This window comes from Anomaloglossus baeobatrachus, chromosome 3, assembly GCF_048569485.1.
Source record: "Anomaloglossus baeobatrachus isolate aAnoBae1 chromosome 3, aAnoBae1.hap1, whole genome shotgun sequence".
In the NCBI taxonomy this organism is placed as follows: domain Eukaryota; kingdom Metazoa; phylum Chordata; class Amphibia; order Anura; family Aromobatidae; genus Anomaloglossus; species Anomaloglossus baeobatrachus.
In genome coordinates, this window is record NC_134355.1 from 228,111,113 (window position 1) to 228,136,470 (window position 25,358).

Sequence of the window (25,358 nt, forward strand, 5' to 3'; positions counted from 1 at the left end):
CACACATGACAGTTCAGTCTTTAGAAATAGGATTCAATAAAAATGTTTACCAACCTGAAGATCCTGCCTGTTCAGAAGTGTTTCTTTGGTCATCTTCATCACCGCACTTCTCATGATGTTGCCTCATTCGCGCCACCAGGCCTTGCATCTCTTTGTTGCATCGTTTGCATTTTGCACGCATGCCTACCTTACCGATAGGCGAAGGAGCTTCATGAAAATATTCCCAAACTGGGTCTCTTTTACGGCCTGCTGCCATTATAAGGAAAGAATGTAATAAACCTCAGATCGTACACACAAACAGATCCAGACTTGTCTGTCTGTGGCTATGCTGCACTATTGTGCTCAAAGTTTCACTTTCATTTTCTTGTCTGCTTGCCCTTCCTCCTCCTCACATTTAGATTCACATTCTTCTTGTGTTGTGCAGATCTGTTCCACTCCAAACAATCAGAAACATATTGTCTAACTTCTTGGACTTGGCACTGAAGGGATTGATTCTGTATTCATAGGTTTGTAGAACAATAGGATTAAGGTCTTTTTCTCAACTCTGTTCATGTTGTAATATTTTTGCCGTGAAGAAGAGGCTGGGACCTCTGCGGAATCAAATTCAGTTTTGAGAACTGTGTAAGTAAGGCTACTTTCACACATCCGGTTTGAGCTGTGCGGCTCAATCCGGCTGTGAAACCTATGCAACGGATGCGGCGAAAACACCGCATCCTTTACATACGTTTTTACATGCGGCCGGTCCGTTTTTTTCCGGTTGCGGCACGCTACTGAGCATGCGCAGTGGAAAAAAACCGCATGCGGCGGCCGGATGCGTTTTTTTTCCGCATCGCGCCGCATCCGGCCTCCATAGGTATGCATTGAAAAATGCGCCGCAGCGGCCGGATGCGGCGCGATGCGGTGTTTTTTGCCGGAGCAAAAAACGTTGCAGGGAACGTTCGATCCGGCCGCGGCATCGGCTAAATCTGCCGCATGCGGCAAAAAACGAACCGAACGCAAGCCCCTGCGGCACAATACGGCACTAATGTAAGTCTATGCAAAAAAACCCGCAACCGACGTAAAAAAAACGGTTGCGGTTTTTCTGCAGAGCGCCGTATTGTGCCGCAGAGCAAAAACCGGATGTGTGAAAGCAGCCTAAAGCGAGCGTCTGTGATAATATAGGAGAGAAACTGCCCACTAATCCTACAGAAACCTCTGGAAGAGCATGGCATTGTGAATGTTACACATATACAGCCTTTATTCTACTGAGTTAAACAACTCAGCTTTATCTCATGATGGAAGAACCTTTGGATGGTAAAATATTTTCCTCAAAAAGCAGTTTATTGAAAAAATCCGATTTAAATCAAAAAAATCCGATTTAAATAAAAAAAAATCTGATTTAAATAAAAAAAAATCCGATTTTTTTTTAATTTTTTTAAAAAAAAACATTGATTTTTATCCACCCTGGTTTGAAGCCTAAAATGTGGGAAAAGGTTGAAAAATTCAAGGGAGCCGGATACTTTCACAAGGCACTGTAGGGGTGATTATACTGTATATGTGGGGAATGTTTGTAAGCTCATGCTGTATATTGGGGGGCTGTTGTGAGTATATTTGAATTAGATTCCAGTTTGATGCTCCCTCTTGTGGTCAGTGGTGGTAATGCAGCTGACTTACTGAGTGGGAAATGGACAGCTGAGTAGGATTTGCAATCAGGTTATTTGGTTTGGGCCTATATAACTATGTAGCTTCCTTTTTGTTCCTTGCCGGTGCTCAATTGTATTTCCTGTGTTCTAAGGACGTCCTGAAACCAGCCCTGTTCTGTGTCTACCAGAACTCCTCTCAGATAAGTTGGTCTTGTACCTTTGCTTATGGTTTTTCACTTTCTTGTGATTTTGCCTGTGTGGAGTTCCTGGTGGAATTGGATTATTCCCTGCTGGGAGTATCTGTGTACCTTGCTCTATGTTCTGTTAGGTATTGTGTTTTGTCATGCTTGGTACAATATTCAGTCCCCTCTCTATATCAATGTTTTTCTTGGCTCCCAGTAACACCAGAGTACTGATATAGTGGGGGAGAGCCTGTTTAGGCTCAGTATTTTTCCATGTCAGGCGTGCTGGTATTTGGGTTTTTACGGCTGCAGTCAGTGCTCTTTCCTATTCTTTCCTATGCAGATAGTTTTGGGCCACATCTTTGCTGACTTTGTTCTCTAGCTACGTATTGTGTTTTCCTATATCACCGTAATCTTTACATGTGTGGGCTATCTATATCTTTGGGGACTACTCCGAGGCAGATTAGCTTTCCTACATTTCTCTCTCTTAGAGTATTTAGTTCTCCGGCTATGTTGAGACGACTAGTAGGCTCGTCCCACGGCTACTTCTAGTTGTGTTTCAGTATTAGGTCTACAGTCTGTTAAGGTTCCTGCCACTCTGGTTATTTTCTGGGTTTCCGAGTTATTGCTCTTTTTCTGATCCTCCTCGGTCACTGGATCACAACAGGGGGCTACGTGTGGATCATACTGTTTATAGTCAGCTGTGTGTCGCTGACGTTGTATATAGGGAGATGTGTAGGATCTCATACGATATATAGTATAGCTGTATGTGAATCATAATGTATATAGGGGGTTGTGTGGGGATCGTACTGTATATAGGGGGCTGTGTGGTGGCTCATATGGTACATACGGTATATGGAGAGGGGTGTCAGCGTACTTAGTACTGCTCAACTTTAAATTATACAATTAATGTTAAGAATATTGAGCAAAATTATTTTTTGCCTCCACAACAGTGACTGTCTCCCTTGTGGCCCCTGGGGAAAATTTTTTGCCCTGCTATACACTATATACAGAGCTCCTGTGTATAAGGTCACCTGTGATCTCTGTAATAAGCCTTGATCCCACTTGAGTATAAATACATTCGAGAGCAATGCAACAACAAATTGCATTGCACTCACACCAATGTTATTCAGTGAGGCAGTGCTCATATGTGAGTTTTTACTCAACTGTAATCTTGCAGTGGAAAAAAATCGCACTTAACTGTATATGACCACGTACATCGGACGAGATTCGCCATTGCAAGTCTATGGGTGTTGAGTTAAAAATAGACAGCGAACAGACCCTGTGTATATCATCTGATTTTTACACAAACCTCTCAAAAGAAAAAAAATAGAAAGATGTTAGAAATATGAGATACATAAAGTTTTTTCCATATCAGGATATCTATGTGGGGTCACCACTATTTTTTTTAAACCAGCAAAGACAATGCAGACAGCTGAGTGCTGATATTATCAGGATGGGAAGGACCAATGCTATTGGGCCAGCCTAAAAATACATGCCAGCAGCCATCCCAGAAGTAGTGCATCACATGAGATGCTCCATTTCTGGTGCTTTGCTGTTCCCTATTGCCCTGGTGCTTTGGTAATGATATTTGAGGTTTATGTCAGCAGTGAATTTTCCAAAAACACAGCTGACATTAAGCCCTATTCTTAGTAATTGAGAGGTGTCCATCAGACACCCCATTACTAACCCAGTAAGTAAAAAGAAAAAAAAAACATACAAAAATACTATATTTTAAAAAGCACCCCCCAACTCTTTACCCAATTCACCAATTCATTTGTTAAAACAAAAAAATCCCAGGCAGGTCGTACGTAGTCCAGTGAATACAGTGAAGTCCACAAATGAAACCTGAAAAACATAGAGAGAAACCAAAATAAGACACTTTCCCTCATTTATCAACGGCTGCGTTTTGAGTTGTTTAGAGCACACACCAAATTTACACGGTTATACAAGATGTACACTGCCTACTTTACATTGTATCAAAGTGTCATATGTTCAGTGTTGTCTCATGAAAAGATATAAAATATTTACAAGAATGTGAGCAGTGTACTCACTATTGTGATGTACTGTAGAAGACAGATTGACCCACTGTATTTTTTTCCACAATAAATACACTTTCACTTACGATACTTTGAATCGTTTCTGTGGGTTGTTTTTTTTTTAATTTTGAGAAAAGTTGTGACTTTGCATATTATTTGTTTTCATGTTTTTATTTTATAGGACCTTTTGACAGAGATGAACAAGTGCTGGCCTGATATCTTGCATCCAAACACTTCTGATTTTTGGTAAATGATATATGGAAACATTGTTTATGCCACAAATTATAATCTCGTAATACCTAGTCAGTGGTCTAATGAGTCTGGTAAAACTGAGCTCTAAAATATGGTCATAAATAATAAAACTGCACCTTCAAGTGTTTTTAATGGTAATTTCAAGGCAGTAAGGAAACAGAAAAGCAGTCTGTTTCTGTACTGCTTTTCTGTTAAGAAAAAAAATCTGAGTCACACCTTGAATTGATCCCGTATATCTGGCTGGATTCTGTTCCCAATATAAGTCTATGCGGAACAGAATCCAGCAATTTAAAAATGGTAGTAGAAGGGATAGGGGGTTAGAAGCAAGTGGGATATATTTACTGAAGCTCTGTCACGGCTTTAACTGCTTCCTGGCTGCTCATTCATTTCCTGGACTGCTCATTACCGTCATTGCATATGCACTGCTTTCCCTGCCCACCGTCTTTTGTGATTGGTTTAGGTCAGATATGCCCCCACCCTGAGTGGCAGTTGACTGCTTCCAATCACAGACCCCGCCTGCGGGTCTAATGTGGTATAAAAATAAATACATTTGGTGTAGGGTCCCCCCATATTATGACCCACAGCACAGATAAAGCATATGGCTACAGGCTGCATACCCCAGCCATGTGCTTATCTTGGCTGTATATCAAAATAAGAGGAACCGCTTGCGGCTTTTCTTTTTTTTTTTTTTTATTTAAATAAATAATTTAAAAAAATGGTGTACCCCCCCACCCCAATTTTGATACCCCCCCCACCCCAATTTTGATACCCAGCCATGATAAAGCTCAGCAGCTAGGGGCTGATATACTTCAGCTGGGGAGACCCATGGTTATTGGATCTTCTAGCCTAAAAATTGCAGCCTACAGCCACCCAGAATTGTTGCATCTATTAGATGTGAGAATCCAAGCACTTTACCCAACTTTTCTCAATTGCGCTGGTGCGGTGGTAATCGGGGTAATAAGGGGTTAATCGCAGCTCACGGCTGCCACTAAGCCCTAGATTAGTAATGGGGATGGTCTATTAGACCCCCCATTACTAATCTGTAAGTGAAAGTAAATAAACACAAAGACCAAAAAAACCCTTTCATTGAAATAAAATAACAAAAACAAAACACCCTTTTTCACCACTTCCTCGGAAAAGATTTTTGTCCAAATCCTAAATAACTTTTGTATGCCATTATATTGAGTAGAAATGTAGTTATATTTTCACTGTTAATGACATTTTCGTGCAAAGCACACATTCATTTTTGATGCAGTTTAAGGTGCACTTTTTGATACCAAAGCTTGAAGTGAAACCAGAATAAAGGAAGGAGAAGCATCAGTACTTTTTTATATTCCTCATTTGCTTTAAATACACACTTTGCTTTGGCTCAAAAACTGCTAATAACTTCATAAAAATTGAAATCACAAATTACATTTTTTTAAGGAGTGCAGGGTCTTTTAGGCTGGAAACACAAATGCTGCTCTGAGATTGAATGCTAGTAGTGCATACGTTTTTATTTCAATTTATTTTCATCGACAACTGACTGTGGCTTAAAAAACTGCATTAGAAATGTTTGTTCTTTTAGCCCAGGGGTGGGGAACCTTTTTTCTGTCGGGGACCATTTGGAAATTTCTACCAACCTTCGGGGGACGCACAAAATTATCAATGTTTAAATGACCCTGCTATATTGGGTGAAGCAATTAATTAACTGGGGGCATGGGGCTGGGGGCACAGACACCACACGCGGGGCTGGGGGCACAGACACCACACGCGGGGCTGGGGGCACAGACACCACACGCGGGGCTGGGGGCACAGACACCACACGCGGGGCTGGGGGCACAGACACCACACGCGGGGCTGGGGGCACAGACACCACACGCGGGGCTGGGGGCACAGACACCACACGCGGGGCTGGGGGCACAGACACCACACGCGGGGCTGGGGGCACAGACACCACACGCGGGGCTGGGGGCACAGACACCACACGCGGGGCGGGAGGCACAGACACCACTGGAGGGGCGGGAGGCACAGACATCACTGGAGGGGCGTCACAGACATCACTGGAGGGGCTGGGGGCACAGACATCACTGTGGGGAGGCACAGACATCACTGTGGGGAGGCACAGACATCACTGTGGGGGGAGGCACAGACATCACTGTGGGGAGAGGCACAGACATCACTGTGGGGGGAGGCACAGACATCACTGTGGGGGGAGGCACAGACATCACTGTGGTGGGAGGCACAGACATCACTGTGGTGGGAGGCACAGACATCACTGTGGGGGGAGGCACAGACATCACTGTGGGGGGAGGCACAGACATCACTGTGGGGGGAGGCACAGACATCACTGGGGGGGAAGCACAGACATCACTGGGAGGGAGGCACAGACATCACTGGGGGGGAGGCACAGACATCACTGGGGGGGAGGCACAGACATCACTGGGGGGGGAGGCACAGACATCACTGGGGGGGAGGCACAGACATCACTGGGGGGGGAGGCACAGACATCACTGAGGGGGGAGGCACAGACATCACTAGGGGGGAGGCACAGACATCACTGGGGGGAAGGCACAGACATCACTGGGGGGGAGGCACAGACATCACTGGGGGGGAGGCACAGACATCACTGAGGGGGGAGGCACAGACATCACTAGGGGGGAGGCACAGACATCACTGGGGGGGAGGCACAGACATCACTGGGGGGGAGGCACAGACATCACTGGGGGGGAGGCACAGACATCACTGGGGGGGAGGCACAGACATCACTGGGAGGGAGGCACAGACATCACTGGGGGGAGGCACAGACATCACTGGGGGGAGGCACAGACATCACTGGGGGGGAGGCACAGACATCACTGGGGGGAAACACAGACATCACTGGGGGGGAGGCACAGACATCACTGGGGGGGAGGCTGCACACAGGACTGGGGAGGGCTGCACACAGGACGGGGGGGGCTGCACACAGGACGGGGGGGGCTGCACACAGGACTGGGGAGGGCTGCACACAGGACTGGGGAGGGCTGCACACAGGACGGGGGGGCTGCACACAGGACGGGGGGGATGCACACAGGACTGGGGGGGGATGCACACAGGACTGGGGGGGGTGCACACAGGACTGGGGGGCTGCACACAGGACTGGGTGATGGGCTGCACATAGGATTGTGTGGGGGTGCACACAGGACATTGGGGGGCTGCACACAGGACTGGGGGAGGGGTGCACACAGGATTGGGGGGTGCAAACAGGACTACTGGGTGATGGGCAGCACACAGGACATTGGGGGGCTGCACACAGGACTGGGGGAGGGGTGCACACAGGATTGGGGGGGTGCAAACAGGACTACTGGGTGATGGGCAGCACACAGGACATTGGGGGGCTGCACACAGGACTGGGGGAGGGGTGCACACAGGACATTGGGGGGCACACTGCGCTGAGAGTTTCATGCAACTCTGGGGGAGAAGGTTGACAGAACTGGTGTGGGGAGGCACAAAGCATTGGGCAGGGCACGGCACATAGCAGCAGAGGGTCGGCGCTGGAGTCACAGCAGCATTTCATTCACATCACCGGAGTGCAGGAGCCGGACACACTGCATCAGAAGGAGAAGGCAGGCACTGATCTCCGGAGGCCAGGGGGCGGACACACAAGGCTGGAAGCTGTGAGGCTGCTGTGGACCCGCCAACAATTGGCACTGGCCGACGGGAGAACACATTGCAGCACAAACAGCAATGTGTGGATTTAAAGGGCCGGCGGCAGCAAGACCGCGGTGACAGCACGAGCACTGCCTCCCCCGGGAATCTGCCCGGGGGCCACATAAAAGGTCATGGCGGGCCACATGCGGCCCGCGGGCCGGAGGTTCCCCACCCCTGTTTTAGCCCTACTCTGTGTTTTGATGGTGACCCTTCTGAAAAACTGTATTCCCCCAATAATGTGTTCTCATTTATTCATCCCTCTCAAATTGCATTTTATTTTTGTGATTTCTGTAAAATCTCTGAAATATTGCATTACTTCGTTGTCATTTTGTGTCAAAAATTCATGATGTAAACCTGGATGTGTGAATTTTAATGTAAACATAATGTTGAAATTGGCAAAATAAAAGCCATATCACATCCCTCGGATGATCATGTCAGGAGCTTCTAAAGTGTCTAAAGTGTGTCTAAAGTCTGTGTGTCTAAAGGAGTGTCTAAAGACCTTTTTTTTATTATGACCTCTTTGGGGGTATTTTTCTGATGTTGTAAGGGTGCAACAAAGTCACTCATCTCATTTAAAGGGAACAACGGTTCAAGAATATTAATCTAAAATATTTTCTACTATTAGAACAGGTTTTGTTTTTGCCATTTTATGGATTGTATCACATCAAAGAATGTTTGTTATTCTCAAACTGATTTTTTTGTTTATAGGAAACATGAATGGAAAAAGCATGGTACCTGTGCAGCATCCTTATCATGTCTGGACTCCCAACACAAATATTTTAGCAAGGGTCTTGACCTGTATGCAGGCGTGGATCTTAACCGGTAATGTATATGTTAGGTTAATTGGGAATATTTTCTTATTAGTATAATTAATCAACTGGTGCCATGTTAAGATTCCGCTCACATTTGTGTATAAATTGGACAAGTGCTATGCAACATTTCCTTTATCGTTCCTTTGGGAGACCCAGACCATGGGTGTTTAGCTTCTGCCTCCGGAGGACACACAAAGTACTACACTTAAAAGTGTAGCTCCTCCCTCTGAGCTTATACACCCCCTGGTGAGCCAGTCCCAGCCAGTTTATTGCTTTGTGTCAGGAGGCATACATCCACACATGCATTCTCATCTGATTTGTTTGACTTTTGGAAAGAGTTTAAAGAAAAGCGGGTCCATGTCTGGACTCCCGGCATGTCCCTTCTCACCCCACTGTGTCGGCGGTGTTGTTAAGGTTGATTTACAAGGCTGCAGCCTTACATGCCGCGCTCCTTCACCATCCCTTCTGGGCTCTGGCTTGAAGTGGAAGCCAGCACGGTCTCCATGCCTGGCAGGAGTCCGGTCTCCATCCACAGCCCCTTGAGGATTCTGTTGGACCAGAGCACTCATCCCCAGGGACATGGCCCTGCGTCTCAGCAGCTAAGTACCTGAGACGTTTATGTTGGGGGTCCCGGTTCTTTATTGTAAGGGGAGAGTATGCTGTATGTGATTGTTTTAACTTTTCCGGCGGGTTCTCTAGCTTTTGCCTGAGAACCGCGCCGATAGTGCCTGCTTGTCGGCCTCGCCGCTTAAATTTAGGCCCCGGCTTCGCTGGAGGCCTAGTTTCATTTTCCTGCCCTCGCATGTCACTCATGCAGAGGGACAGGTTCGGCTCCTCCCGGCGGCCGTTCTACACAGGGGAGGGACACTCCCCACTGCTGGGGCGTCCCTCCTTCCCTGCAGGTCTCTCTAGCCCTCCAGTTCCCGCTCTTTTATAGGAACGCCCTCTTCTCAGGCAGAGTTCACTCTGCTCTGGGACATTCTGCATTCTGCATCTCTGCTGAGGTGCTGCGACTGGGGGACCGGGCTTTGGGATCTGGAGGGCACACAACACCGCGCTCAGCGGTCTGGTAAGCCACAGCCGGTCTCCGGTTGTGGACCTCTGTATATTCTCCCTGGGGTTCATTCTCTGCCACAAGGAGCAAGGCTCCAAAGCTTTATTCTGCATGCACTGCATGTAAGCTCCTGCTGCATGAGCCGAGAATTTATCCACACTGTGATGGTTGCTCTAACTTGGCGGTGCCACAGCCTGGAGTCTCACCCCCAGTGGTCTCTCAGGCTGCTGCTGCACCTGTGACTGAACCCCCGGCCTCGGTAGAGTCCTTTTCTAGGTCCATATCCCAGTCATTTGCTGAGTCCATGGGACTTTTGTCCAGGACTTTGATGGCTATGCATCAGCCTCCCTCACAGGGTGCCTCTAATACTCTTGACAGAGGACTCCTATCCTCTGACCTCCGTCCATCGGAGCTCACGGAGGATTCATCATCTGATCCCAGACCCCGTCCTTCTAAGAGAAGGCGCAGGGTTTCCTCCCTTTCCCCATCCCACGGCTCTGTCTCAAGAGCTGACTCTCAAGATGAGGAGGATGCCCTCACTGGGGGCTCGGAGGCTATGTATCCCATCGATTTCTCTGAGGGTGACTCAGATCTTAGTGATTTGATTGCTTCTATTAATTCTGTGCTGGATCTCAATCCGCCAGTGTCAGAGGAGCAACTTTCTTTGGCAGAAAAACATCAGTTTACCTCGCCTAAGAGAGTGAAGAGTGTGTTCTTTAACCACTCCAGTTTTCAGACCGCTGTGACCAAACCCAGGGCCTGCCCTGACAAACGCTTTCCAAAGCGTGGTTCTGATGACCGGTTTCCATTTCCACCTGAGGTGGTAAAGGAGTGGTCTCACTCCCCAAAGGTAGACCCTCCGGTGTCTAGGCTATCAGCCCGGACCGTTGTGTCGGTGGCTGACGGCACCTCACTTAAGGATTCCACTGACCGTCAGATTGACCTTCTGGCCAAATCTGTGAATGAAGCTGCGGGGGACGCGTTTTCCCCGACTTTTACAGCAGTGTGGGCTCTCAAAGCCATCTCTGCTTCTCTAGAGGAGATGCATTCCCTCACCAAGGGATCTATGCCTGAGATGGTTACCTTAACTGCTCAGGCTTTAGCTTTTTCATCTTATGCCATGTCTGCCATGCTAGAGGCTGCTCACCGCACTGCGGTGGCTTCAGCTAATTCTCTTGTTATCCGCAGGATTTTGGGGCTTAGAGAGTGGAAGGCAGATGCTTCTTCCAAGAAGTTTCTTGCTGGGCTCCCTTTTGCTGGTTCACGGATGTTTGGTGAACAGCTGGATGAAATCATTAAAGAAGCTACTGGCGGGAAGAGTACTTCCATGCCACAAACCAAGACCAGGAAACCCGCCCAGGGTAGGAATCAATCGAGGTTTCGTTCCTTTCGTTCCTCCAACTGGTCATCCTCTAAGCCTTCCGCCTCGTCCGCTAACTCAGCCAAGGATCAGAAATCCAACTGGCGCCCAAAAGCGCGTCCGCAGAAGACCGCAGGAGGTTCTGCCACTAAGGCAGCTTCCTCATGACTCTCGGCCCGCTCCAGCCACTTCCTTAGTCGGTGGCAGGCTCTCCCACTTTGGCGACGCTTGGTTAAAGCAAGTCTCCGATCAGTGGGTGAGAGACATCATATCTCACGGCTACAGGATAGAATTCTCTTCCAGCCCTACAAACAGATTTTTTCTCTCAACTCCCCCCTGCTCCAAGGCCGCCGCCTTCTCGCAGGCCGTGGCGTCCTTGCAGGCAAACGGAGTGATTGTCCCAGTTCCCGCTCAGGAACGGTTCAGAGGTTTTTACTCAAATCTCTTCCTAGTTCCAAAAAAGGACGGTACCTTCCGGCCCATCCTGGATCTCAAGCTTCTCAACAAGCATGTCCGGGTGCGGCATTTTCGCATGGAGTCTCTGCGATCAGTCATTGCCTCTATGACCCAAGGGGAGTTCCTGGCGTCCATCGACATCAGAGATGCCTATCTACATGTGCCAATCGCAGTGTCACATCAGCGTTGGTTATGTTTTGCGATAGGAGAGGATCATTTCCAATTTGTGGCTCTCCCCTTCGGGTTAGCCACGGCCCCTCGGGTATTCACCAAGGTCATGGCGGCAGTGATTGCGGTCCTGCACCTCCAGGGGTTAGCAGTGCTTCCTTATCTGGACGACCTTCTGGTCAAGGGTCTATCCAGCGCAGACTGTCAGCGGAGTGTTTCGCTCACTCTCGCCACCCTAGCCCAATTCGGGTGGATTGTCAATCTTCCCAAATCCACTCTGACTCCGACTCAGAGTCTCACGTACCTAGGGATGCAGTTCGAGACTTTGCCGGCACTTGTGAAGTTGCCCTTAATCAAACAGCAGTCTCTCCGGCTAGCGGTGCACTCTCTCCTGAGGCCCCGCCGTTATTCCCTCAGGCGCCTGATGCAGGTGCTGGGTCAAATGGTGGCTTCCATGGAGGCGGTTCCCTTTGCCCAGTTCCATCTGCGTCCTCTGCAGCTGGACATTCTCCGCTGTTGGGACAAGCGGCCTTCCTCCTTATAGAGGTTAGTGGCTCTGTCGCCACAGACCAGGAGCTCTCTTCAGTGGTGGCTTCGACCTCTCTCCCTGTCCCAAGGGCGCTCCTTCCTGGCTCCGTCCTGGGTGATTCTCACCATGGATGCCAGCCTATCCGGCTGGGGAGCGGTACATCTCCACCACAGAGCTCAGGGCACTTGGACTCCGTCCGAGTCAGCCCTTTCAATCAATGTGCTGGAAACCAGAGCTGTGCTTCTAGCTCTCCTAGCTTTTCACCACCTGTTGGCGGGCAGGCACATTCGAGTCCAGTCAGACAATGCGACAGCGGTTGCCTACATCAATCACCAAGGCGGGACACGCAGCCGCCTGGCAATGTTGGAGGTCCAATGCATTCTTCAATGGGCGGAGGACTCCAAGTCCACCATATCCGCAGTCCACATCCCTGGCGTAGAAAACTGGGAGGCAGATTATCTCAGCCGTCAATCCGTGGATGGTGGCGAGTGGTCCCTGCACCCGGCAGTGTTTCAGTCAATCTGCCGCAAGTGGGGCACTCCGGACGTGGACCTAATGGCATCCCGTCACAACAACAAGGTTCCGGTTTACGTGGCTCGCTCCCACGATCCTCAGGCCTTCGCCGCGGACGCTCTGGTTCAAGACTGGTCCCAGTTTCTTCTGTCCTACGTGTTTCCCCCTAGCTCTCTTGCCCAGAGTCCTGCGCAAGATCAGACTGGAGGGCTGTCGAGTCATTCTCATTGCACCGGACTGGCCCAGGCGAGCTTGGTATCCGGACCTGCTCCAACTGTCCGTGGAGATGCCGTGGTATCTTCCGGACCATCCAGACCTGCTCTCGCAAGGTCCGTTTTTCCGCCTGAATTCTGCGGCACTCAAATTGACGGCGTGGCTCTTGAGTCCTGGATTTTGACGGCTTCTGGTATTCCTCCTGAAGTCATCTCCACTATGACTCGGGCCCGTAAGTCTTCCTCCGCTAAGATCTATCACAGGACTTGGAAAATTTTCCTGTCCTGGTGTCGTTCTTCCGGCCATTCTCCTTGGCCATTCTCGTTGCCGACTCTTCTGTCTTTTTTACAGTCCGGTCTGCAGCTAGGACTGTCCCTCAACTCTCTCAAGGGACAAGTCTCAGCTCTATCAGTGCTGTTCCAGCGGCATCTCGCCCGGCTGGCTCAGATCCGCACCTTCATGCAAGGTGCGTCTCACATCATTCCGCCTTATCGGCGGCCCTTGGATCCCTGGGACCTTAACTTGGTCCTCACGGTATTGCAGAAACCCCCCTTTGAGCCTCTTAGGGAGGTTTCTTTGTATCGTCTTTCTCAAAAGGTGGCCTTTCTAGTTGCCATAACTTCTCTCAGGAGAGTCTCTGATTTGGCTGCGCTCTCCTCGGAGTCACCTTTTTTGGTTTTTCTCCAAGACAAGGTAGTTCTCCGTCCGACCCCGGACTTTCTTCCTAAGGTGGTCTCTCCCTTCCACCTTAACCAGGATATTTCCTTGCCTTCCTTCTGTCCGGCCCCTGTTCATCGCTTTGAGAAAGCGCTGCATACTCTAGATCTGGTGCGTGCTCTCCGGATTTATGTGGCTCGCACCGCTGCGCTTAGGCGGTGCACCTCTCTTTTTGTGCTAACCACAGGGCGGCGCAAGGGTCTCTCTGCTTCTAAGCCGACCTTGGCCCGTTGGATTAGATCGACCATTTCGGACGCCTACCAGAGTACTCAGGTGCCTCCCCCGCCGGGGATCAAAGCACACTCGACCAGAGCTGTCGGTGCCTCTTGGGCTTTTAGGCACCAGGCTACGGCTCAACAAGTCTGTCAGGCTGCCACTTGGACTAGCCTGCATACCTTTTCGAAGCACTACCAAGTGCATGCTCATGCTTCGGCAGATGCGAGCTTGGGCAGACGCATCCTTCAGGCGGCTGTCGCCCACTTGTGAAGTTAGGCTCCACCTACTTCTTAGTTTTTTCTGTTTATTCCCACCCAGGGACAGCTTTGGAACGTCCCATGGTCTGGGTCTCCCAAAGGAACGATAAAGAAAAAGAGAATTTTGTTACCGTAAATTCTTTTTCTTATAGTTCCGTATTGGGAGACCCAGCTCCCTCCCTGTTGCCTGTTGGCAATTTTCTTGTTCCGTGTTATCACCGGCTGTTGTCGTGGACAGAGTCTCCGGTTGTTCCGGTTCTTACTCGGTTCTACTTGTGGGTGGCTATTCTCCTTCAGCTTTTGCACTAAACTGGCTGGGACTGGCTCACCAGGGGGTGTATAAGCTCAGAGGGAGGAGCTACACTTTTAAGTGTAGTACTTTGTGTGTCCTCCGGAGGCAGAAGCTAAACACCCATGGTCTGGGTCTCCCAATACGGAACTATAAGAAAAAGAATTTACGGTAAGTAACAAAATTCTCTTTTTTATCAGATTGCATTTGCGCCAATGTTCTATTATGGAGCAGTGGCGTTTGGGGTTGTTTTCCTTTTCCTCTTGCCGATTCGGCATGAGACAAAAATCAATGCATGCCACGATTGGTTTACATGCACCCATACAAATCTGTGGGTACTTGTGAAACATCAGACTGCACTCTGATGTTATCCAAGTGCAGTCCAAAATATGCCGAAACAGAAAATGGAGAAGATGGGGAAAATAAGTTCTTCATCTTTATCGCACCAGTAATCCGATTCCCACATGCAAGAGAATCTGAACACAGTAAAATCACATTCAGTTCACGCTCACAATAGAGTTTGAGTGTCTTTAGCATCTCGCATCCAATGATGTCGAATCAGAAGCTATATGCCAGTGTGAGCCCGGCCTTAGGGGCACTTTGCACACTACGACATCGCAAGCCGATGCTTGCGATGCCGAGCACGATAGTCCCTGCCCCCGTCCCAGCTGCGATATCTTGTGATAGCTGCCGTAGCGAACATTATCGCTACGGAAGCTTCACATGCACTCACCTGCCCTGCGATATCGCTCTGGCCAGCAACCCGCCTCCTTATTAAGGGGGCGGGTCGTGTGGCGTCATAGCGACGGCAGGCGGCCAATAGAAGCGGAGGGGCGGAGATGAACGGGACGTAAACATCCCGCCCACCTCTGTCCTTCCGCATAGCCGGCATGAGCCGCAGGACGCAGGTAGATGTTCCTCGCTCCTGCGGCTTCACACACAGCGATGTGTGCTGCCGCAGGAACGAGGAACAACATCGTAACATCGGTCCTTCCGAAATTATGGAAATGACCGACGATACACCGATGATACGATTTCGACGCTGTTGCGCTCGTTAATCGTATCAAAAAGTATTTACACACTACGATATCGAGAGCAACGCCGGATGTGCATCACTTTCAATTTGACCCCACCGACGTCGCACCTGCGATGTCGTAGTGTGCAAAGTGCACCTTAGACTTAGTTTTCCCTACAATGAAAAAAAATAAAAAATTCAGCAACAAGAGAATGCTAAAGACCCACTCTCTGTGTACACGTGAAACTAGCCCACGACTGGCTTTACACACAGCATATCTATGAACAACTCCCAAGTTTTTCAAAGCATTTTTCCTTTAGACAAAACGTTATTGTGAAGTCTGTAAAGAAATTTAAATTTCATTACATACATTGCCTATTGTAGTGTTTTTTTTTCTTATGTCAAATTAGAGTAGAATTGAATTCTCCTCAAACGTGACAAAAATCAACATTTGTCAAAAAATGCAGTTTTTTTGTAATTTCCTTTGGTGCACATTCAGTTTGGTGCAATTTTCCTGAACCATAAAGGCCATCAATATGTTAACAATAAATAAAAATAAAATAATTAAAAACAAAAACCTTATACTCACCTGTTCACCCCTCCACTACTCACTGCCACCTTTTCTGTCCTCGTCGCATCTTGGGATCTGTGTCCGCAACACTGAAATCCCCAGGGCCTCGGTTCATAGGTTAAGGGTATGTGTGCACTAGGCGTTTTTAGCCGCGTTTTTTACCGCGTTTTTGTGCTGAAAACGCAGTGACATTGCTTCCCCAGCAATGTCAATGGGTTTTCATAAGTGCTGTCCACACACAGCGTTTTTTTTTAGCTGCGTTTTTGTGGTGACCACAAAAACGCAGCATGTCAATTATTTCTGCGTTTTTCACTGCGTTTTTCACCCATTGAGTTCAATGAATGTTCAACAACGCAATGAAAAACGCATATAGCCGCGTTTCTATGACTTTTAATACGCAGCTATAAACGCAAGGGGTGGGTACTACAGTGACGTGTACAGGAAGAGGATTCCTTCTGTTGGTAAACACAGAAGCATGAATCCTCCCGGTACCGTCACCGCTGCGTCCACAACCCCCCCGGTGCCATGTCAGCTCCGTGCGGCGCCATGTCTGGGCTGGAGGTGGAGGCAGCGGCGAAGACAAAAGTGAACAGTAGAAAAAAAAAATGTCATATATACTCACCTGTCTGCAGGGTCCCGGTGCCATGCCCGTTCCCATCTCCTCCCGGTACCGCCGCTCTGCCTGTGTGCAGTCTCCCCGGGGCAGGACCTTTCTTGCTGATCGTAGTCTCGCCGGCTTTTTCGCGCCCGGCCGGCTATCAGCTGATCCTGCCGTCAGGGGACTTCATCAGCTGATTACCGGCAGCTCCTGCAGCGATCGGACGGGATCAGACTCCTGTCCAATCGATCGCTCCAGGAGCTGCCGGTAATCAGCACAGCACATAAGTGAGTATTATTTTTTTTTTTTCTACTGATGCATCAGCTGATTGTATAATCGGCTTTTATACAATCAGCTGCTGTGTGATGTGATTCAGGCACTTGATCCTGACACATCATCTGATCGCTTTGCCTTCCAGCAAACCGATCAGATGATATTGGATCCGGATTGGACTGCGCGGGACCCTTGACCCAGGATTACTGCGGAGGGGGGTTCTTTATTTCAATAAAGATGGAGTCACTAATTGTGTTGTGTTTTATTTCTAATAAAAATATTTTTCTGTGTGTTGTGTTTTTTTTTTTATCATTACTAGAAATTCATAGTGGCCATGTCTAATATTGGCGTGACACCATGAATTTCGGGCTTAGGGCCAGCTGATAATATACACCTAGCCCTAACTCCATTATTACCTAGCTAGCCACCCGGCATCAGGGCAGCTGGAAGAGTTGGATACAGCGCCAGAAGATGGCGCTTCTATGAAAGCGCCATTTTCTGGGGTGGCTGCGGACTGCAATTCGCAGTGGGGGTGCCCAGAAATCTTGGGCACCCTGCACTGTGGATTCCAATCCCCAGCTGCCTAGTTGTACCCGGCTGGACTCAAAAATTAGGCGAAGCCCACGTCTTTTTTTTTTTTTTTTTTTTAATTATTTCATGAAATTCATGAAATAAAAAAAAAAGGGCTTCTCTATATTTTTGGTTCCCAGCCGGGTACAAATAGGCAGCTGGGGGTTGGGAGCAGCCCGTACCTGCCTGCTGTACCCGGCTAGCATACAAAAATATGGCGAAGCCCATGTCATTTTTTTTTTTCTTTTTGGGCAAAAACCTGCATACAGTCCTGGATGGAGGATGCTGAGCCTTGTAGTTCTGCAGCTGCTGTCTGCTCTCCTGCATACACTAGTTCTGCAGCTGTCTGCTCTCCTGCATACAATGAACATTTTGAAGAAGGAAATGACTTCAGACCTTTTTTTTTTTTTTTCATCAACAATCTTTAATGGCATTGTGCACTGATTAAAAACGCAGTGAGCAGAAACGCAGCAAAAAACGCACCAAATTGCGGCAAAAACGCATGCGTTTTTGCCGCGTTTTTTTAGCCGCGGGTGCGTTTTTTGAGACAAAAACGCACAAAAACGCAGCGTGAAAAAAACGCCTTGTGCGCACATACCCTAAGGCTACCGAGTTTCCGGAGCCTGGGAAGGGTTTCGCGTATGAACGTGAAAGGGTCCCATGATGTCACATCGTGTGAGGCCCTGACACCGATCCGACGGCGTGGTGTCGAGTAGTAAAAGGGCCAGATAGATGAACGGAGGGGTAAGTACAAGGATTTTTGAGAATTTCTTACATAGTGCATTTATTATGCTCTCAGGTGTGGAGAGTGCCCAGGGCATTATAAGGAACATTAAATTCACAGAGAATAACGACCAGGCACATTTTAATTTTTCCTGATCATCTCTACTGGACACTATAAAAGTTTAAGAAATATTACAGATGCAAAGAGATTCCAGAATTCATGAGGAATCAAATTGCTTAAAGGGAATCTGAGAGTAGGTTTTTGCTATGTAATCTGAGGGCTGCATGATGTAGGGGCAGGGACTCTGATTCATAAGCATGGGTCACTTACTGATCTACTTAGTGCAGTTTTCAAAAAAATAAATTAATCACTGTTTTGCCTGTTGCAGTTCTAGCAGTTCTCTGAATGCTGAGCTCTGTATAACCCCTCCACTTTCTGTATACATTGTACACTGACAGAAATGTGGTAGTCAGTGGTGGGATTGTGGTTATATAGAGCAGGAGGACTACATGGCCCAAGGCAAATAGTCCTCTAGTGATAATCTCCTGCTGATAAAACAGTGATTTTCTTGAAACAACATCTAAGTGAGTGATACATTGCTGGGCTCTGGATATCCATCCCTACATCATGCTGCTCTCAGCTTACATAGCAAAAACCTGGTGACAAATTCCTTTTAATTTCTGATAAATAACCACGTGCAGGAACAGAGTACACCGCTCACTGATTTCACACCATTAGTCACAGACCCCTAATGATATCCCAATTGAGTATCCCAGCATGCACTGGGGATTCTCAAACAAAATGTCATCAAAATTAAAATAGTAGGAAAACAGTGTGGAGAGTGAAAGATGGAACAGTACGGAATGTTTAATGAAAATTTTATTATTAAACTGATTACAATTTTACATTAGACATTTAGGACCACCTTTTAATGTCCCCATTCCTAGTGGTATTAAATATAAGTCAACCCCCTTGGATCATAGTCTGGGTGCTTGTGTATGGACAATATACATATGGAGCTGTAAGAGTGGTGACTAAATTTTGCTCTGATAGCTGCTGTTTAACCATTCAATGCCACTGTTGACCTCCAGCAGTGGTCTTACAATGGCGCCACATATTAACTCCCATATCTTCTTCCTACAGTGCTATCGCAGGGTGGCAATGTGTTTCGTTGGCAGCCTTCATCTGTCGTAGATAGGGAGATATCAATCTAACTATATACTGGAATTTTACTGTATATAGTCTAAGCAATGAAATGGTTGCGCTTTGCAGTCTCTGAAACCGACTTAAAAAAATTTAAGTAAAAAAATAAAAATAAAGTAAAAGTAAATAAAAATAAAATAAAGTAAAAATGTTAAGTTTAAAAATCTAAAAGACATCTAAGGCTATGTGGGCACAGTGCGTTTTTCGCTGCGTTTTTGCGCGTTTTTCGGGTGCGTTTTTGGCCTCAAAACTGCAGGACTTTGCTTCCCCAGCAAAGTCTATGAGTTTTCATTTTTGCTGTCTTCACACATCTGTTTTTTTTACCTGCGTTTTTGAGTTAAAAAAAAAATTGACATGTCAGTTCTTTCCTGCGTTTTTCTGCGTTTTCCGCCCATGCAATGCATTTGAAAAACGCAGCAAAACGCAGAGATCAAAAACGCAGCAAAACGCAGCCAAAAACGCACCAAATCGCGGCAAAAACGCATGCGTTTTTTTATGCGTTTTTTTGACGCAGGTGCGTTTTTAGCGGCCAAAAACGCAGCGTCAAAAAGACGCAGTGTGCGAACCTAGCCTTAATTCTAGGTATTTGTAAAAGCTGAAAAGAAAAAAAAAAAGTCATGTGCATTATTCTTTCACTGTGCAGCATAAGCAGTCAGAGGAGGGATGATACAGATTAGCTGCATCCAATAGCAGGGGACATATCGAAAAAATCTATAGTTTAGATGAATTCAGAAGGGCCCTTATTTAGAAATGCTCTATTAAGTTTGAAACCATACATTTCATAGACTTTTTACAATGGATAATCTGCCAACAATGGCAATTTTTTAATTTAAACTCTTATATCTCTACTTTGCTATAATTACTGTGAAACAAAGTAGGTTTGTAGATTTTGGGGACTTGGACCTGTAGATCTGTAGTTGATAGGGCGCGCAGGGAGTTGTAGTTTAATAACTGCTAAAGTGCTAGAGATTCCTGACGCCAGATCTAAAGTAAAGACCTCCCTAGATGCCGTTTGGATAGTTGATGGCATGCAATTTTAACAATGGGTGATTTGGGGGCAATTGTTTTTAATAAATACAGAATATATGAGGCCCTTAAAACCACTTTAAATCTAAATTGACGTATAAGACTATGTTTTGGAAATATTCTTGAAAAGTTTAAACATTTCTGCTAAATTATAAGCCTGCCAATGCCCTGAAATAAATGAAAGCATGTTTTAAAAAAAAAAAAATCTGGGAATATGGAGAAGAGATGTGGTGGATCTTAAATATGAGCTATTTTGTGTGATCCACACAGACATCGGCAGAGCCACTGAGCCCAGTAATTGGTTTCAGCGGTGTTGTGCACTGTAGTTGTGACCTTACTGCTGCAGCCAAACACAGAGACCAGAGCACCAGCAGATAACCAGGTGTCCACCTGGAATGAGTAAATACCTGCTCTGTTAGTTGTTTTACATTTAGAAAAGTATTTGGGAACCACTTTTGTTATAGTGGAAAACCCTTTAAAACCTAAATAGTATCACATCATCCCGGGTTCTTGTCTGGTAATCCGTTCCAAACTAAATAGGTATTTTAAGCCATTGACTGTTTCCGATTCCAGATTATGGAGTCAGAATGTAGATGTCACCATAAACAAACATGTGTCTGTACTCCTGTTTCTATGAAGAAAAGGAAAGTCAGCTCACCCCCTGGGGTGTAGTTCCAATTCAGGATGGAAGCACAGGAATCCTGCTGCTGCACAGCAAATGCAGACTTGAATGATACAATAATGGATCCAGCTCACACATCAGGGTATTAATAAAATCTTTCTTTCAGCTTCATTTTGAAAAATTCCTTTTAAAATAACTTAAAGGGAACCAAACATCAGGATTTCCATGTATAAGGTGCAGCCAGTGCAGTACTGGCACTATCAGGCACATTGTGTACATACCATTAGTGGGCAGCTCGGGTGTTTAGGCAGTGAAATCCAACTGTATAAAGTTTGAAAATTCGTGCACTTTTTGATTGACGTGTGCACCTCTCTCCTAATGTCCGGGCGTGTTATGGACGTTTATCCCCGCCCCCTGTTCCTCCCTCTCACTGGCCGTATGTAAATTCCTCTCTTCAGAAACATGGCGCCGGAGTTGGCGCCTGCGCATAGCGCTTATCTCCAGCGCCATGTTTCTGAAGCCCGCTGTACTTAGTATTTTGCAGGAGAGGGCGGCGCATGTGCCCTCACTTCTTCAGATCCCGTTGTGACCGCAGGAGCGTGCATGGTCACAACAGGACTGCAGAACAGCTGATGAGAGGACGCAATTACCTGTAGCTAATCGCGTCCTCTTATCAGCTGTTCTGCAGTCCTGTTGTGACCACGCGCGCTCCCGCGGTCACAACGGGATCTGAAGAAGCGAGGGCACATGCGCCGCCCTCTCCTGCAAAATACTAAGTACAGCGGGCTTCAGAAACATGGCGCCGGAGATAAGCGCTATGCGCAGGCGCCAACTCCGGCGCCATGTTTCTGAAGAGAGGAATTTACATACGGCCAGTGAGAGGGAGGAACAGGGGGCGGGGATAAACGTCCATAACACGCCCGGACATTAGGAGAGAGGTGCACACGTCAATCAAAAAGTGCACGAATTTTCAAACTTTATAAAGTTGGATTTCACTGACTAAACACCCGAGCTGCCCACTAATGGTATGTACACAATGTGCCTGATAGTGCCAGTACTGCACTGGCTGCACCTTATACATAAAAATCCTGATGTTTGGTTGCCTTTAGCAATAGTTAGAACGTCTCAGACAACATTGGAAATATAAAGTAGGGGGTGATGAAAAAGAATTTTTCAAAATAAAAGCTGAAAGATTTTTATTAATATCTTGGTGTGTGAGCTGAATCAATTTTTGTATCATTCAAGACTCCTGTTTCTATACACGTTTGCATGGAACTCTGCTGTCATTCCTTACTATACTACTTAGATTAATTGGCACTGTACACATTTATTTCCAGCATGTGTATCTTCCTTGTCGGAGACTAACAGTATAAAAGAACTTTTTGATACTTGACATTCTGGTAAATAATCTAATACAGTGGTACCTCGCTTAACGAGTAACCCTCTTAACGAGAATTTCGCTTAACAAGCAAAGCTTTCTGTAAATTTGTAACCGCTTTACGAGAAAGCTTTGCTGTACAAGCGAAATTCTCACCGCACACACTTCCGGTTTCATCCATCCACCACACTCTGACCCGCACTTGCAGTCCACACAAACACACACAGGTATGCACAAACACACACACGCACGCACACAGATACAGTATTATGCTCACCTTACCTTCCGTTCCACCGCTGGTCTGATGGTTCTTGTAGTTCCCGGGTACATCGTGGCGTCTTCGCGGCGATCTACAAGACCCAGGAGGCTTGTGATGGAACGGAAGGTAAGGTGAGCATATAATATAACATATGTTTACCTTTCGTTTCATCGCCGGCCTCCTGGGTGCTGTAGTGCGCCGCTGCGCTACAGTCCACACTGTGTCTCTGCATCCATAGCGACGAGGGAGGAACTTCCTGTCACCGCTAATGAAAGGCAGAGCGCTGGCCAATCAGAGGCAAGCGGCTCTGCCTTTGACGTCAGCGCTCTGCCCGGGAAGTTCCTGCCTCGTCGTTATGGTAACGCGTTACACAGCCCGGCCCCGTACCAGAGAACAGCAAGTCCCAGCAGACCGGCGATGGAACGGAAGGTAAGGTGAGCATATAATATGTGTGTGTTTGTACGTGTTTTTACGTATTTGTACGTGTTTGTACGTGTTTGTGCGTGTGTGGAATGACAGAATAGGGGACCAGGATGGGACATTTTTGAAGTTGTGGAACGGATCGTCAGCATTGCAATGATTTCCTATGGGAAATCTTGCTCTGCTGAACGAGTACCTTGATTAACAAGCACAGTCCCAGAACGGATTGTTCTCGTTAAGCAAGGTACCACTGTATATAAAGCTGAGTGTACAGTGCTGGCCAAAAGTATTGGCACCCATGCAATTCTGTTAGATAATACTCAGTTTCTTCTTGAAAATGATTGCAATCACAAATTCTTTGGTATTATTTTCTTCATTTATTTTGACTGCAATGAAAAAACACAATCAAATCATTGATCATTTCACACAAAACTCCAAAAATGGGCTAGACAAAAGTATTGGCACCCTTAGCCTAATACTTGGTTGCACAACCTTTAGCCAAATTAACTGCGAACAACCGCTTCCGGTAACCATCAATGAGTTTCTTACAATGCTTTCCTGGAATTTTAGTCCATTCTTCTTTGGCAAACTGCTCCAGGTCCCTGAGATTTGAAGGGTGCCTTCTCCACACTGCCATTTTGAGATCTCTCCACAAGTGTTCTATGGGATTCAGGTCTGGACTCATAGTTGGCCACTTTAGTAGTCTTCAGTGCTTTCTCTCAAACCATTTTCTAGTGCATTTTGAAGTGTGTTTTGGGTCATTGTCCTGCTGGAAGACCCAATGACCTCTGAGGGAGACCCAGCTTTCTCAAACTGGGCACTACATTATGCTGCAAAATTTGTTGGTAGTCTTCAGACTTCATAATGCCATGCACACAGTCAAGCAGTCCAGTGCCAGAGGCAGCAAAGCAACCCCAAAACATCAGGGAACCTCCGCCATGTTTGACTGTAGGGACCGTGTTCTTTTCTTTGAATGCCTCTTTTTTTTCCTGTAAACTCTATGTTGATGGTTATTCCCAAAAGCTCTACTTTTGTATCATCTGACCAGAGAACATTCTTCTAAAACGTTTAGGCTTTCTCCGGTAAGTTTTGGCACACTCCAGCCTGGCTTTTTTATGTCTCGGGGTAAGAAGTGGGGTCTTCCTGGGTATTCTACAGTCCCTTTTCATTCAGACGCCGATGGATAGTACGGGTTGACACTGTTGTACCCTCAGACTGCAGGGCAGCTTGAACTTGTTTGGATGTTAGTCGAGGTTCTTTATCCATCATCCGCACAATCTTTTCTTGAAATCTCTCGTCAATTTTTCTTTTCCTTCCACATCTAGGGAGGTTAGCCACTGTGCCATAGGCTTTAGGCTATGTGTCCACGTTGCTTTTTACCTGCTTTTTTGCTGCATTTTCAACTGCAGCGTTTAATGCCAAAATGGATGTGTTCTGCTTTTCAAGCATAGTCTATGGGAATTTGGGTTTCTTGTGCACACTGTGCTGTTCAAAAAGGTGCCTTTTTGTGGCAGAAATTTGGGCAAAAACTCTAATTGTTACTGCTTCAATGGTCTCTACCACACTAGAGGAGAGGCCATCCTGACCCATAGTGACATGATTTCTGCTTCAGCGGTCTCTACTAGACTAGGAGAGAGACTGTAATGACCAATAGTGAACGAATTGCTGCTTCAATGGTCTCTACCACACTAGAGGAGAGGCCGTCCTGACTAATAGTGACTTGCTGCTCCAACGATTTTTACCAACCTAGAGGAAAGGCCGTCCTGACCAATAGTGACCCGATTGTTGAGGCCACTGATTGGGTTGGAGGATCAGGTAACTGGTGCTGGGACACCATCTCTTCAAGTCCAACAGAGACAATCACAGCAACAGCCCAGAATAGATGGGTGGATTATAGGAATAAGTCTGCTTTATTTTTTTCTTTTATAAGCATAGCTCCCCATTGCTAAGTTTCATATAGCAGTGGGAAATCCCATTAATTTTGATAGCAAGTTGATAAACAAAGCTAAGTATTTTATGTATGTCTTTTTCAGTGTTCTGGAAAAGTATGGAATTACACCTTCAACAAAACCTTACCAGGTAAATGATAACGTGTATTTCATTAATAACCGCTGTTATCTGCCGTACTTTTTTTTTCAGCTTTTTTTTTTTTTGCTTTTCTATTAGAATAAGTATTTTGTGAAGTCTGTCTCTCAGCCTATAATTTTCTATTCTCCTTGATGCAGTTAGTCGTGAAAATATTTAGTTCACTAGTTTTTACATCACTAATGCAAAGCTCTGGGTCTCTATAAAAAGAAACAAACCCACCCTTGTGTAGTCTGTTCCCGCAGTCTGATTATCTTTAACCCCTT

General features: G+C 46.8%; 1 protein-coding gene across 1 annotated transcript in view; it reads left to right on the plus strand.

The window, feature by feature from the left end:
* RNASET2 (ribonuclease T2) overlaps window positions 1-25,358 on the plus strand; it is a 422,090-nt gene that overhangs the window by 305,866 nt on the left and 90,866 nt on the right. Inside the window, exons 6-8 of the mRNA XM_075339751.1 lie at window positions 4,025-4,089; window positions 8,473-8,586; window positions 25,041-25,086. Of these exons, the coding sequence (XP_075195866.1) occupies window positions 4,025-4,089; window positions 8,473-8,586; window positions 25,041-25,086 (225 nt within the window). The remainder of the gene's footprint in view (window positions 1-4,024; window positions 4,090-8,472; window positions 8,587-25,040; window positions 25,087-25,358) is intronic.